Source organism: Crinia signifera, chromosome 1, assembly GCF_055691185.1.
Source record: "Crinia signifera chromosome 1, ASM5569118v1, whole genome shotgun sequence".
Classification (NCBI taxonomy): Eukaryota; Metazoa; Chordata; class Amphibia; order Anura; family Myobatrachidae; genus Crinia; species Crinia signifera.
The window spans coordinates 42851603-42868642 of NC_139217.1; the positions used below are offsets into that span (position 1 = coordinate 42851603).

The following is a 17040-nucleotide window of genomic DNA, read 5'->3' on the forward strand; positions in this document are numbered from 1 at the left end:
CTCAGTCTACAGAGGTAGTACATCTCAGCTGCATCAGGTGGCAGCACCGAGATCAGGAAAATGCATTGTAAACTGAAACGGATCACCTTTTTGGGATCGGCGGCTCATTTGTTCTTGGATGGAATCCGTTCAAAAGATCCGGTTTGTTCGCGAACGACCCATCTCTACACCCTACCACATAAAACCCAGCAATCTCTCATCTCAACCTTCTGTTTATGCTCACTTCTACTCGCTCTGTGTCACTACTGTCCGTTTGCTCCTCCCCTTTAGAATGCAAGCTCTCACGAGCAGGACTCCGTTCTCATTTGCTTTTCTTTTTTGAGGTTACCCTCCTTTTTTGGGCGCTAGTTCTAAATATTTCTATTAATTGTCAATAAGTAAATGGTTTTTACCATGAATATTAATATTCTTCAGCTGCAGAATGGTGGCGTGACTGTGTAATCACACCTAATTAGGTGGTAATCCTACAAAATGTATAGTAAATAATTATAATGTATCACAATACAATAAAAACAGAAAAATAATAATAAAAAATAATAAAAATAAGAATATAATGCACTCTATGTTTTTAGGTGGCCACCTATCATTCACAATTAAACGTCGTTAGTTGTGCGCATATTTAAATATATTTAATACAAGCGAAATATATGCATAAAATATTGTAAACACATGTGCACAAACATTAATATATTACAATCTAGATGAAATTGACCCCAGATTTTGAATACTATTGTTCTCTACTCTGTGTGTATAGAGAAGAGTGTCCTGATCAATTAGAAAGGCCAGCTGGAGCAAAGTCCATCACTTAAAAGTAACACATCTGTAGGCATGTGTCTCCACTTATTTGCACAATACTCACAAGTTCCAATATGTTGGATAGGTTTTGGGAGTGTTGTTATCGCAGGGATGCAGGAGGGCGATTTCGTGCAATGTTCACTGCCCTTCGTTCTTCTACCCGTTGATAAGGGAAGGTGAAAGTGAAATGCCAGGTAGGAGGACTAACCCGAGTCCGGCAGTTGTTGTCAGTCCTGTCTGCCGCGACTCTCACGTGCGGCAGCAGGTTGTCTCACATCTGGCTTGTACAGGCACCTGTGTAGCTACAGAGCCGCGTCTCTCACCCACCGCTCTGTCGTCAGCGGCACCTGGGATATGCGTGTCTGTACAGGTGTTGGTGAAGGCTCCTTCCATCTACCAATACAGACGGGGTGTGAGGCGCACCCGTGGGGGTAATTATTTTGGCTGGCTCACAGTCTCCTTGTTTCCAGGGGTACCAGATCCACTAACGCGCTTCGCTCTGGTATAAGCTTTTTCAAAGAGTAACGTGCATTATATTCTTATTTTTATTAAATTTATTTTATTTTTCTGTTTTTATTGTATTGTGATACATTATAATTATTTACTCTTCTTATTATTAAACGGTTATTTGATAAAATTGTGTTTGGTATCAATTCAGACATACATGCACCTTGATAAAATAAGCGCAGATTATTGGGTATAGCTTTTTATCTCATTTGCTTTTGGTATAATATATATCTTTGCCACCTTAATAATTGCTTTAGTGTCCTATCTCCTGATGTAATTGACCTTATTTACTATGTACTTGTCCTAAATCGTCTTGTACTGTAATTCATTATTTGTTTGTTTCATTTATGTATTGTTAGATGCTGCGGGACCTTTGTGGCGCCATATTAATAAACAATAATAACAATAAAGTCCCTGCTTCCATTGTTTAGTAGTAAAACTGTTATGGTGCGTACACACGGGGGCGATTTTGTACTCTATCGCGGGAAATATGGTCGCTGAGCGACCATATTGCCCACGATGGGAGTGTGCACCGGCGATATATCGCCGGGTGCGCGCTCCTGTTTTCTCCCCCGTAGTGAGCGCTGGTCACAGGAACATGCTCCTGCGACCAGCTGATTTCCACTGCCGGGCTCCCCCGGCAGTTTCTTTTTCATCAGCGACCATCTCTGGTCGCTGATGAAAAGGAGAAACTGAGCGATATATCTCCCCTGTGTGTACACAGCATTACCCAGAAATGATGGCGAAATGTAAACACTGCACAGTTGTCTGTGTCAATATTTAGAAAATAATCAAAACACATTGAGGCAGAGTCTACATGAAAATAATATGGAGGATCGAGACCAGGTTTTTTTAGCTGTAGCAGAATCCCAGTAATGTAATCAGCAGCATCTGGGATTTTCTGATATAATGGTTTCCAGGGCAGAGTCACATTGCTCTTGATTTTGGAACAGCTACCCAACAGCTGTCACAATATGCTCAAAAATATATTTCACGTGATCTTTTTAGACAAAATTTAATGTTTGTTACCATGGAATGACCCTAATGCTCTTATGTTTATTATGTAGTGTGGTTATATATGGTGGTAGTATGATGGTAGTAATATATGTGGTGACAGCTGACGTGTGCATGAGTGGTTTATTATCATCTGATTTCCATACACAGTCTCTGGGGGATTTCCTGTCACACCTCACTTGTCTCTCTCTCTATATATATATCTCATTGTACAGGAGACGTCTTATAGCTTCTGTCTGACAGCCCAGATACAGCAAGATGGTGTCTCCCAGTTACCTGCTGGCTGTGATACTCATTTATATTCAGGGTGAGAGATTGGGGGCATTACATGGTGCTGTGTAGGGGAATCTATACCTGTAACATAAGTAATCAGAGCAGGATGTATATGACTATATACAGACATGTATCAGTAATGACTGTGTCTCCTCTAATCCTCAGGGTCCTGTGGGCAGATTGTGATGACTCAGACCCCAGGTTATATCTCTGTGTCTCCAGGAGGAGCAGCCACCATCTCATGTACAGCCAGTGCTGGTATAAGCGGCTGGTTAGCCTGGTACCAACAGAAACCAGAACAACCTCCAAAGCTTCTTATCTCTGGTGCCAGCACCCGATATACAGGAGTCCCAGACAGGTTCAGTGGATCTGGATCTGGTGCTGCATACACACTGACAATTAGAGCAGTGACAGCAGAGGATGAGGCAGCATATTACTGTCAGCAGGGTTATATCCCTGTCACACAGTGATACAGAGCCGTACAATAACCTCCTTCCTCTTTCTGTAAGAGATGTGTCTCAGACATGGAGATGAATCTGTCTCCTACTGACAATCTTATGTCACTACATATCTGGGTGTTTGTTATGAGGCACTGGAGCATATTATAAAAATCATTTTGATTACAAGCTTCCAGATGATTTCTGCAGTCATTATTGGGTGTATGCATTGAAGATGGTCTGTAGCAGAAATCAAAGAGTTCTATAGCGGATACAATATGGGCAAATGTACCAAGCTGTGAAGCTTTACAGATCTTGTCTCCTGATTCGCTTACAGGCTTACAGGCTTTTGTTTTAAAAAGGGGATCTTTAAGATCCCTCTCCTGTTGTAATCTAAATATATATTCCTCATTGCTTCAATATATGATGATAATACATTATATAAAAATATACAAATAATAGACATGGTCATGTTATTATTGAGGAACATACCCCAATATCACATATCTGTGAGTGGCAATAGTATGTGACCCTTTGGCTCAGTATCTGATATGACCCCTGTGAAACCTCTATATATATAAATGGTACAGTAAATGTTGTTTAGTCCTGAACATCAGCTGGGAGGAATTCTATAACTTACCTCCATACAGTAGAAGTGAGGGATAGTCCTACACTCTGCCCCTACTGTCTTCTAACTAGATATTGTCTAATGTAGAAGATATAGAAACAGTCTACTATATTCATACCTCCCAACTTGTGTCCGGATGAAATAGGGACACTCGCGCGCGCGCCCGAAAAGGGGGCGGGGCGTATGCAAATGAGGGTGCGGCTTATGCTAATTAGCCGCGACCTCATTTTCATACGAGAATAGACGCTGTGCGCATGCGCACAGCGTCTATTCTACTAGATTGGGGGGTCTCCCAACTGCCACCCCCCGCAGCGGGACAATGCCTGCCACGGGTGGGACGTTGGGACAGGACCCGAAAATCGGGACTGTCCCGACGGAATCGTGACAGTTGGGAGGTATGTATATTGCAGATTCCTGCGATCAGATATTTAATGCTGCCAGAGTGCGATCCCACCCTGTGTAAGCCTGCGAATGGCCTGTGACAAGAATAAGCGAGGGCTGCCTAAGCCAGAGCGTAGTTAAGAGGCTTACATTGTTGTGTTTGCAGGAAGTAGTTAATGCATGCTAGTTGTGTGAAGTTTGGTTGCAGTTTGTTGGTAGCCTATGGGAGACGAAAGGGGCGTGAGCTTGGGAGAGGGGTATATTGGCAGGTCCTTTCAGGAAGTAAAAACAAAACTCAGCAAAGGAGCAATCAGGCGCAAAATCTATAACAAATATACTATATTTATGAACGCTCTCAATTTAGCATAATCGAAGATTAATTTATTAATTGATTATGCCAAATTAAACATTAATAAACTGATATGGGTTGTAAAAAAACTATCAAAGACTACTCCCAACAGCAATCTGGAAATTGCTGTATTGAAAGGACATAAGTACAATTATATACAATTGAAATGAATTACACTATCATAAAATGTATATAAAAGAGAGCGCCACACGATTGGATAATTAATCATGCATAATATTATATGCATTATTATATGCAATATAACATATGCATTATAGGCAAATAAATTGATAAATGATGCATTATTAATTATACCCACACTTATCTCCTCAGCTCTCCTAGGACCAGCTCCTCCTCCTCGGCTTCACACTCTTCCGGCCGCCATTCTCACTAATAAAACCTCCCTCACCATGCTGCAGAGCACTAGTTATGCCACTGGGGGGTGACAGCAGAGGATGAGGCAGAATATCACTGTCAGCCGCGTCAGAGTTACCCTCTCACACAGTGAAACAGAGCCGTACAATAACCTCCTTCCTCTTTCTGTAAGGGATGTGTCTCAGACATGGCGTACCCTCCAACTGTACCATTTTAGCCGGTACAGTAAAAAAAAATTATGGTCTGTACCGGCTAAAATTAATGTACCTTTTTTTACCGATATTCATTAGGTTCCATCCAGCAGGCAGTCGGAGTCCCTGAAGCAGTGAATCTGTCTGAGTGATTAGCCGGTGCTGTGATGCTGCCTCTGATTGGACAGTCCCGGTGACAGCAGCACTGACTGCTGTATGATGGTTGGTCAGTGTCACTGTCGTCCCCCCCCCCATCCCGCCCTGGTAATAGGAGGACTCCAAGGCAATGGCTGTCCACATGTTGGCCAGGCTGTACACATGCACTGCGCGCCGCTGGATATGGAAGCGCTGAGCCAGGATCTGGATGCTGCAGAGGGGAGAGGAGTCCCGGGAGACCGAAGGAGGGGGAGTTGCGGGCTGTGGTGAGCCCATGAGATCCTCAGAAATGCATAACTGGGAGAGGGTTCTCTGCACAGGGGGTTGTTATACCCATTCTGTAGCCCACTATATACTATGACATTGGTCTATACATATATAGACCATATATAGTCATACATTGTACCCTTTTGTCTCTCTTGGATTTTGATGACTCTTTATTAAACTACTATTGACTACAAAATTTGATTTGTGACTGGAGAGTGCTCTCCTTTCTGCACCTTGCGTGCGGATACTTGGACTATTTTTGAATGCAAGCCTTTTGGCCTGCATTTCTGGTTGGGAACCCCACTGCTGTTCTTTTTGGGTGAGAGTGCGGTCATTTCTGTGTGTATATATATATATATATATATATATATATATATATACAGTATATATATATATATATATATAGATTCCTTTTTGTCGGTCCGGCACTCTCTTCTTATAAATCAGCTGCCCCCGGTGCCATCAATAGATGATGGATAGCGTGTAGTACAAAGTAGCGGCACTCAGACGGGTCTTTTTTCAAAAGATATATTTAAGTGAGCAAAACTGACGTTTCGGAGCTCGTGGCCCCGTTATCAAAGTGAAGCAGGTGAGACCATCACCTGCTTCACTTTGATAACGGGGCCACGAGCTCCGAAACGTCAGTTTTGCTCACTTAAATATATCTTTTGAAAAAAGACCCGTCTGAGTGCCGCTACTTTGTACTACACGCTATATATATATATATATATATATATATATATATATATATATATATATATATATATATATATATAATTTTTATTTTGTGTGTATGAGGTGCTCAGGATAGCACCTCATGATAACTAATGTAACTTCTTGATGCATAATCCATTGTATAGATTCTCCTACAGGCTACAAAATCTAATTTGTTTCCAAAGAGGGATCATTAAAATCCCTTTCCTGTTATAATCTAAATATCTATTTCTTCTTGCTGCAATATGTGATGATAATGAATTATATAAATGAGATAAATAATAGACATGGTCATTTTATTATTGAGGAAAATAACCCGATTGTCTAATGTAGAAGATAAAGTAACAGCAGTTTCCTGCAATCAGATATCTGATGCCCGCCAGAGTCAGTGGCCGCCCAGTGTAAGCCTGTGTATGGCCTAATACAATATCGCAATATTAGCCGCTAATCCATTCACAACTCACTCTGATTTCCCCAGTGTGCGCAGTCTGTGCGTATCCTGGGACTTACTCAGTGCCTGCGATAGTAACAGGCTGATCGGGGGCGGAGCTGGCATCACAGACCCTCCCTGCAAACACCTGGGAACCTGACACTCCCAAAAAACAGACAGTTACCAGCCCCAAATGGTGGCTTCCTGTCACGCAATGTGAGAACAGTCAGTGATGGATTATATCACAGCTGTATGATTCATACACATGAGCAGTCACTCGATAACCGATCGCCCTGAGATTTCGCAGTCTGAATAACCCCCACAGAGAACAAACAATCAGGAGAAGTAAATATCCCTTTAGACAATCTAAGCTGGGATATAGTGGTCCAAACGGGATGTGGTCAATAGGTCGACAGTCAATAGGTCGACCACTAATGGCTGACATGCGAACGCTCGACACATGATCAAGGTTGACGTACAAAAGGTCGACATGGACAAAAGTTGACATGAAAAAAGGTTGACCTGAGTTTTCATGATTATTTTTTTTTAAACCGACTTCTTCATACATAACCATTGCAGTGGGCGCAGAGGGAGAATACACAGCGTGCAGATCACATTGAGGCACAATACCCAAAGCATGGCATGCACAGCGTGCCACGTGAGGGGATGTGGTACAGGACCTGTGGCAACATAGACAACCTAAAAAATGTAAAAACTCATGATGAGCTTTTGTCATGTTGACCTTTTGTCCATGTCAACCTTTTCCATGTGTCAACCTTTTGCCTGTCGACCATTTCTTGAAAGACCCTATGACCCTATGACCCCATGACCCATACCAGTCCACATTATTAATACAGTAGGTAGAACCCTCCTGGACACACAGTGACATAATACAGACTACTTATACTTTTAGACAAAATGCTGGGTAATTCCTGGGTAGTGTGACTGCTGAGTCATTTTCCCGGGTGCAGCCTGCGCCCATTCACACTTACAGTAGCAAATTAACAGGTGAATAAGTTCTACCTGGTAATTTGCTGAAAAAAACAGGTTTTTCTTGAGTCTGAAAGGGTCAACCCGGGTCGTAAATCCCAGGTCTTCAACCCAGGTAAAAAGAAGGGTCGGAGTCCCGGGTTTTAGCACCCGGGTAGACCCTTTTTCAGACATACCTAAAACCCGGGTTAATTTGCGTTCAAGTGAAAAAAATGGGATTTTGGAGTCTGAAAGGAGTATTATTAATAATTATGTAATAAACATTAAGGATATTAGTAAAATAAACAATAAATAACACAACTATTTCACTCTGTATTAATTTAGAAAACATAATAGAAGTTTAGTTTAATGTCATAGTAATGATGTGAGAACATTCTAATTCATGTGTGACCCAAACAAAGAGTCTTTTCTGTCCAATAAACACTGTACAGCGGTGGGAAATCACTCAGCTACAGTACATGACCATCAGCATTGTGTCCCCTCTGTATCAGGGCCCTGCACCCGGCTCTGCATCCTCCATCACTGCCTCCATTCTCTCTTAGTATAAGTCAATTCAGAAATAATGCATGCTGCCTAGTCTCACATGCATAGCCAAGGAGCGCAGCTGTGTTCAGGAAGGAGATAACGAATGCAGATTTCCTCAATAGAAATATTTATTAAGATAAAACATATAAAACAATTATATATTAAATAAAATATCTCTCAAATTTCAAAGAAGTGCACTTCATATACAACACTCAACTGGAGAAGAGTGAAAGGAGGGCGGGATGAGGCTACATGTCAGGGGGGGCAGGATGAGGCTGACGTCACCAAGCCCCACCTTGTGACAATCAGCTGCAGCAATTTGCGGTTCCACAAATTGGGGCAGGTGCTAAAATTATGTGAAATGACATGATTTGCGTCATTTTTGCCCCTCCACCGCAGACCCACAAAATTCTTTATTTTATGCAGCAGGAAAATGAGGTGCGGGGGCTGCTGGGGCAATGTGGGAGATTTGTCCACCTTTCCGGTGGGTCGGGAGCGGGACCCAGTTGGCAGGAGCCTCCCAGCCATTCCGGAGGTGTAGGTAAGTATGCTATATGTGGTGACAGCTGACGTGTGCATGAGTGGTTTATTTCCATCTTATTTCCATACACAGTCTCTGGGGGATTTCCTGTCACACCTCACCTGTCACTCTCTCTATATATCTCATTGTACAGGAGACGTCTTATAGCTTCTGTCTGACAGCCCAGATACAGCAAGATGGTGTCTCCCAGTTACCTGCTGGCTGTGATACTCATTTATATTCAGGGTGAGAGATTGGGGGCATTACATGGTGCTGTGTAGGGGAATCTATACATGTAACATAAGTAATCAGAGCAGGATGTATATGACTATATACAGACATGTATCAGTAATGACTGTGTCTCCTCTAATCCTCAGGGTCCTGTGGGGAGACTGTGATGACTCAGACCCCAGGTTATATCTCTGTGTCACCAGGAGGAGTAGCCACCATCTCATGTACAGCCAGTACTAATATATACAATGCATTAGCCTGGTACCAACAGAAACCAGGACAACCTCCAAAGCTTCTTATCTACAGAGCAAGCAGCCGATATACAGGAGTCCCAGACAGGTTCAGTGGATCTGGATCTGGTTCTACATTCACACTGACAATTAGTGCAGTGACAGCAGAGGATGAGGCAGACTATTACTGTCAGCAGCGTCAGAGTTACCCTCTCACACAGTGATACAGAGCCGTACAATAACCTCCTTCCTCTTTCTGCATATGAGATGTGTCTCAGACATGGAGATGAATCTGTCTCCTACTCACAATCTTATGTCACTACATATCTGGGTGTTTGATAAGAGGCACTGGAGCATATTTATTAACATCATTTTAATTAAAATCTTCCAGATGATATCTGCAGTCATTATTGGGTGCAGGGCTTAAAGTGAACCCAGAGAGGTGGTGGAACTCCTTTCCCCTAACACCAAGACCCCCCCCACACACACACACACACACACACACACTTACACACACCTTCCCTCATTAGGCAGAGCCTAGACCTTGGGTAGCCAACCCTAGTCCTCGAGAGCTACCAACAGTGCATGTTTTGCAGGTCTCCTCACAGAATCACAAGTGAGCTAATTAGCTCCATCTGTGGATCTTTTAAAATGTGTCAGTGATTAATGAGTGCAGCTGTGCAGCAGCTAGGTTGTCTGGAAAATGTGAACTGTTGGTAGCTCTCGAGGGCTAGGGTTGGCTACCACTGGCCTAGACCAATACCAGGGAATTTGTGCCCTACCTCCCATAAAGGGACAATGGTCCCACAAGGAAGGGGTGTGGTCACACAAGGAAGGGGTGTGGTCACACAAGGAAGAGGTGTGGTCGCACAATAGTAACTCCAATTAAAATTACAACACACAGTAGCACAGTCATATACACATTACACCGCATGTAGTGCTCTTGATTAATACACGCTGATGGTCAGCGCGTCCAACGCTGATGGTCTGCGGACGCGCTGACCATCAGCGTGTATTGACACGCTGACAGTTTGATTTGCAAATTAGTTATATTGAGCCGACAGCAAATGCTTGTCTGTTTATATTATCACAGCAGCATTATATAAACCTTAAGCCCTATATCACTAACGTATTTGCATTATAATCAACTACATGTATACCACCTCATGTCATGGGTATTATTGAGTCAGCTATTGGGGGAGATTCTCTAAGCTAAAAATGCGGTAAAAACCCTGTTATCAGGGTTTTTACCGCATTTTGGGATGCTGTAAGCATCCCCCGCCGGGTTACCGCAGCGGGGGGCATCGCCAGAAAAATCTGGCGATGCCCCATAGAAGCCAATGGGCTTCTATCGCAACCCTCCGCCGCCCCGCGCCGACCCCCCGCCGCCCCGCATCGCCCCCTCACCTGTGTCCGGGCAGCACAGCGCAGTGCTGCCCGGACCTGTGACCTCCTCCCTGCACTGATCCTCTTCCGGGTGCAGGGAGGAGGAGAGCCCGGCGCAGCAGCAGCAGCAGCGCCGGGTGTGGGAGGGAGGGGAGAGCCGCCGGGACCTGCTGGGACCCGGCGACTCTCACCGCAAAGGACAGCTCTTAACGCAAGAGCTGTCCTTTGCCTTAATTATCGCATATGTTACAGCATATGCGATAATTAAATATGCGATGGGCGGCGAAGGGGGGTGGAGATTCTTAGAGAATCTCCCCCATTGTCTGAGTATACAACAGAAGCCAAGGCTTCACATCATATGCCCTTGCATAAACTATAAACAAATTAGGTGGATATACCACTCTAGTTCATATTTGTCTCGTGATCTCAAGTAGCACTCACTGGCAGCCTGTATACCAACTGTTACAATCTCAAAACAGCAAGCATTATCGAAACAAAAGTGTCGACACATTGAGACTATCAAGCCATATGGCAACAGATATGAGCAGTCTGTAAAAACAATCATCTTATTAAAGTGCTAGCAGCTTATCCACACAACCTAGAAAGCAGTAACAAATGTAACAAGAGGAATTGTCCCACATTTGCTATGGATACTGTTCATTAAAGATGCAACACAATACAAATGTATCATTAAAGATACTCACTAAAGACACACAAGCAAGTCCCCACATGTGCTGTTTTTAAACACGCACTATTTCTCACTTTGTCAATTTTTGTGTTTATTTTATATTTAGCAGTTTTTAGAATAAATCAATTAAAAGTTCATTTTTATTGTCTTGAATTAATTTCTTATGGTGCACCACACCAAGACACACCATCTCTTTCCTTGTATTTTCATATTAAATCACACAGTAGTGCCCCTTATACACATAATGTCCACAGTTGGGCGGCTTCTGCACATCTGTATCTGTCACTCCAGCAGCTCACTGTCCATGCACCTCCTCAGCTCCATGCCCTGTGTCCCTCCAGCAGCTTCCCCACCTCTGAGTCCCTCCAGCCCCCTCTCACCCTGTCTTCAGCAAGTACTGAGCCTGCTCCTCTTAGTGGCTCTTCTTCACTTCAGTGGTGGTGATGGCATAACATACGCCGTGTCACAAGAAGAAGCCGCTGAGACAGGATTTTCTGGTGGAATTAATGTTCAGGGCTGTGCTAGAGGTGGAACTCAGTTCCCCCTACCATTATAGGTGCTGGAACTCCATTTCACCTTGTCCCCTCTCACTTTAACCCCTGATTTGCTGTATGCATTGAAAGTGGTCTGTATCAGATATCAGGTTCTATAGCAGATACGATATTGGCAAATGTATCAAGCTGTGAAGCTTTACAGATCTTGCTCCCTTATAACTAGTATAATTATTGATGCATAATCCATGGTATAGATTCTCCTACAGGCCACAATATCAAATTTGTATTCAAAGAGGGATTTTTAAGATCCCTCTTCTGTAATAATCTAGTTATATATTTCCTTTTGCTGCAATATGTGATGATAACAAATCATACAAATGAGACAAATAATATACATGGCAATAGTATGTGACTCTTTGGCATAGTATCTGGTATGACCCCTGTGAAGCATCTAAATACTTCTGGTAATTGTTGATTGGTCCTGAGCATCAGCTGGGAGGAATTCTATAACATGCCTCCATACAGTAGAAGTGGGGGATTGTGTTGCTCTCTGCCCCTAGTGTATTCTAACGATATATTGTCTAATGTAGAAGATATAGGGCCACATTTATCAAGCAACATTCGCGGCTAAATCCCTGAAAACACCAGTTTTTGTAAGTTAACCGCAAATTTTATGTATCCCCCGAATGTACCAAAGGGGGACCGCAGCAGGAATCTCTGATCCCTGCTGTGATCCCCCCTGCATTGCCGCCGGCCGCCTCCCCCATACATTTGGATGTTAGGCTTTGCATCCCTGGGCTATAGCCATTCTGAGATGGCGATAGGCCATTGTAGCTAATGGGCTACGTGATCGCACAGCTGCCGATGCAGTGCGGTCAGCGGGGGAATCAGCGCTAACTGCGCATGAGTAGACACCCAGACTTTTGGCTCCTTTCGGAACCCTGTCCCTGTGCTTGTGGGATGACACATCCCAGCGCTAATTTTGCATTTTACAATGCGATCCTGGGTGGTAGCGTTCCGTCCAGATCGCATTGTAAATGCGATAATTGATAAATGGGCCCCTTAGTAACAGTCTGGTTGTGTCACAATGTTAAGTCGGGATCCGGTCACTAGGTCTACAGTAACTAGGCCGACAAGCATTAGGTCGACACCACTAGGTCACATGCAGCAAGGTCAACATGACTGAAGGTCAACATGGGGTTAGGTCGACAGGGTCACTAGGTCTACAGTAACTAGGCCAACAAGCATTAGGTCGACACCACTAGGACAACATGCAGCAAGGTCAACATGACTGAAGGTCAACATGGGGTTAGGTCGACAGGGTCATTAGGTCGACAGTCAAAAGGTCGACATGGGGTTTTTCAAGGATTTTTTTTTGAGCCGACATGTGCCGACAGGCGGTATTTCATGCCCTACCACCTACAAGGGCATGGTGGGAGAATAAATAGTGTGCCCAAAGCATGGCGAGTGCAGCATGCCATGTGAGTGGACGCAGTGCAGTTTATTAGTGTCCATGTCGAAATTCGGGACAAAAAAACCCAGTGAAAACCCCCATGTCGACCTTTTGACTGTCGACCTTTCCCATGTTGAAATAATGTCTGTGTAAAACTAATGACTCTGTCGACCTAACTCCATGTCAACCTTCAGTCATGTCGACCTTCATGCATGTTGACCCAGTGGTGTCGACCTAGTTGCTGTCTATCCAATGATCCATACCCATTAAGTCTTCTATCTGTAACAAACATGAAGCTATGGAAATGTTGTAGGATAGTAATATTTTTCTTCCTACTATAAATGCTTAAACAAGGTAAGAAAATACAGTAAAAACACTGTAAATAGCAATAAATGTCAAACCAACCGGATCTAAATACTCTTGGATCCCTGAAGGAATTAACGCACTAATAAATGGGGAAAAAACAAATGGTTGTTTTGCTCCAAAAGGGGAGCAAAACAACCATTTGTTTTTTCCCTATTCTATATTGGGTATTTTGGAAAAATACCCCTTTGCTCTGAATAGGCGACCCAGAAATCATTTTAGCGCCAGGAGATTCATCCAAAACCCTACCAGATAGCACTAATAAATGGATCCAAGTCTGATGCTGTGTACACACGGGGGAGATATATTGCTCAGCCATATATGGCTGAGCAATACATTGCTCAGTTTCTCCTGTTCATCAGCGACCAGAGATGGTCGCTGATGAAAAAGAAACTGCCGGGGGGAGCCCGGCAGTGGTAATCAGCTGGTCGCAGGAGCATGTTCCTGCGACCAGCGATCACCACAGGGGCAAAAACGGGAGCGCGCACCCGGCGATATATATCGCTGGTGCACACTCCCATTGCGGGCAATATGGTCGCTCAGCGACCATATTTCCTGCGATTTTGGACAAAATCGCCCCCGTGTGTACGCACCTTAAAGGTCCCCATTCACTAGGGTGAGTTGCCGGGCAGCAGAATCACATATTATACATTGTACACTATATGTTCCTATTGCGCCTCACATCGCAATCGCAGGAAAATAAAATGCAATGTGTCGCTTTTCAAGCAAGCAAGCATACGCTCTTCATCTCTGCTTCGGCAAGCATACTCTCTTCATCTCTGCTTCGGCAAGCATACGCTCTTCATCTCTGCTTCGGCAAGCATACTCTCTTCATCTCCGGTTTTCCACGTGCTTTTTATTTGTTCAATGGCCATGAAGTTGACAATGAATCAGTTGAACAGTAATGTTTTTCTTTGAAATTATTATTATTTTTTATTATTTTATTAACAGTTTCTTATATACTGCATACATATTCCGCAGCGCTGTACAGAGAATAGTTGAACACTCACATCAGTCTCTGCCCTAGTGGAGCTTACAATCTATATTCCCTACCACATGTACACGCACACACAGACATTCTAGGGTTAATTTTGTTGGGAGCCAAAGAACCTACCAGTATATTTTTTGGATTGTGGGAGGAAACCGGAGTACTCGGAGTAAACCGACGCAAACACGGGGAGAATATACAAACTAAGCACAGTTAGGGCCATGGTGGGAATTGAACCCATGACCTCAGTGCTATGAGGCAGTAATGCTAACCATTACACTGTCCGTGATGCCCCGATTAAACAGTGAATGCACAATAGGCCTTTTTTTATATTTCGGAAATGTTCGTTCAGACTTGTTTTAAAAGCTCTACTGGTTCAGTATATATCAGGTTGCAACCACATAGTATAAGGTAAATTACATTTGGGCACATCATAAATTGTTTTATTTTATATGTCTGACTATTTCTCTCAAAATTGTCATACTTCATTATTGTGTTTTTTTCTTTTTTGCAGCCTGAACACATGCCACATCTGTAGAAGCATTCGATTCATACAGGATTTTTGTTTCAATTGTCAAGGCACTTTTTGTAAGTTTATCTCTCGAGTTCAGTGCTCATCTATATATAAATTTAGGCAGGGCCGGATTAACAATAAGCCTGATGGAGCTACAGCTCCAGGTCCACTCTACAAACGAGCCCAGCCCCGCGACGCTAGCCCCCTGGGAACCGGAGATACCACTGTGCAAAGCTGGAACGTTTTCCATTTAGGATAACATGGGATTCGTTAATTCCGACTCCTACCCAGTTCCAAAGGCTGCCAGTCCCCCCCCCCCCCCCCATGGCATCACAGAAACTCAAGGTTGATCTCATTCAAACCCAAATTGCTGGGCCTTCAATCTGATACCAGGTGCAAATGAGTTAATTGGTTCCAGAGATATTGCGGGTAAGCCGATTTTTTTATTTCTGAAATGTAATTTGATGGCTGTTCATGTTCTTTGAGGCCAGATTTCTCTGGAACCAAATGGCCCAGTTTCATGGGACCAAAATCATTTGAAGCCCACTAAAAAGTTCTTCAATATGATTCTGTATGTAAATGATACTCTTATGTAAATGGGTCAGTTGGTTCTGAAGATATAGCCGGTTAAGCGATATAGCCAATTAAAGGGGGTGGGGGGGGGTTCCTCTCCCCTTCACACCAGAAAATCCAAGGACTAGGCTGGTCTAAAAGCGGCCAACCTGGGAATGTCCCTGTATGATCCTGGGACCAAATTCCCAGGTAAGACAGTGCATTTTCTGGTGTGAAAGGGGTATTATTTCAAATAGCCTGGACCTGCAGTCCTCTGAATACAGCCAGGCAGCCCCCACTCTCTGCCCGGCTGTCATTGACTGTCACTTCTGCCCGGCGGCGGCCCCCGGTTTCCACGAGTATGTTATCCCCCTTGGCAATGAGCATGTAATCCCACATGGCAACGAGCATGGAACCTCTGGTAATGAGCATGTAGGTAAGCAGCACTTAAGTAGTGGTTGTGGTTTGTTGGGGGTACTCGGTCCTGCGCGCCTCCTTCGGCTGCCTAATGATTACCACTAAGGTCACCCGCAGACCTTTGGGTTTTGGAATACTAGTAGAGTGGGTGTGATAATCGTACTGGGCGCCAAAGTTAAATTATAACAGGGTTTATTGGTGCAAAATGTTAAAAAACATATAAAATACAATGCAGTGTATAAACACATAAAACACAAGATCGTGTGAAATTCTTCTTACCCCTAAGGGTATTTGGAGCCAGCAAGGATGGAAAAAAGGGGCAGGATGCAGTCCGGAATGTGCACCCTGCTCTGGGCTCCAAATACCTTAGCACTGGGTTGGTCCTGATGGATGTTGTGGATACCAGTCACTTCCGACGCGTTTCGAGCATCAGGGTGAAGAGCACAGGAGCCCAGAGCAGGGTGCACATTCCGGACTGCATCCTGCCCCTTTTTTCCATCCTTGCTGGCTCCAAATACCCTTAGGGGTAAGAAGAATTTCACACGATCTTGTGTTTTATGTGTTTATACACTGCATTGTATTTTATATGTTTTTTAACATTTTGCACCAATAAACCCTGTTATAATTTAACTTTGGCGCCCAGTACGATTATCACACCCACTCTACTAGCACTTAAGTAGTGATTATGGTGTTTGGCATACATAATGGACATTATGGTGTGTGGCTTAACATGTAATGGGCATAATGGGCCTTTGGCACGCAATGTCCTTGTTTGTGAAGCATATTTTGGCTCAATCTGTTTGGTAGAGTGTGTATTTTGGCTCAATACATGTGGCAATATGTGCATTTTGCCTTAATCTGTGTGGCATAACGTGAATTTTGACTCAATCCGTGTGTCATAGTGTGATTATTGTCTCAGTCTGTGTGAATTTTGGCTCATTCCATGTGGCATAATGTGTAAGAGACAAGTACAGTATAAGGGGGTTACTATTGTGTTGCATAATTTGAATAAGGGGTATATGGTGTGGTAAATTTAGGTGACCACATAAAAGGTGCTGAAATGTTGTCTACCAAGTTTTGGTTTTCAGTATTTTTTGGAATGACTGGAATGCCGCCTCACCCCGCAAGTATCTTAGGACATCAGTGTCCTGTGGGTGTTGGAATTTGTAATA

The 17040-nt window shown here is 43.6% G+C and overlaps 1 gene segment (V, D, J or C); it reads left to right on the forward strand.

Moving 5' to 3' along the window:
• The first annotated feature begins 2574 nt into the window (after positions 1–2574).
• On the forward strand, positions 2575–9486 carry LOC146025753 (immunoglobulin kappa variable 3-15-like). The segment is given in 3 exon segments: positions 2575–2623; positions 2755–2832; positions 8930–9486. Coding segments are annotated over 3 exon segments (435 nt in total).
• Positions 9487–17040: the final 7554 nt, after the last annotated feature.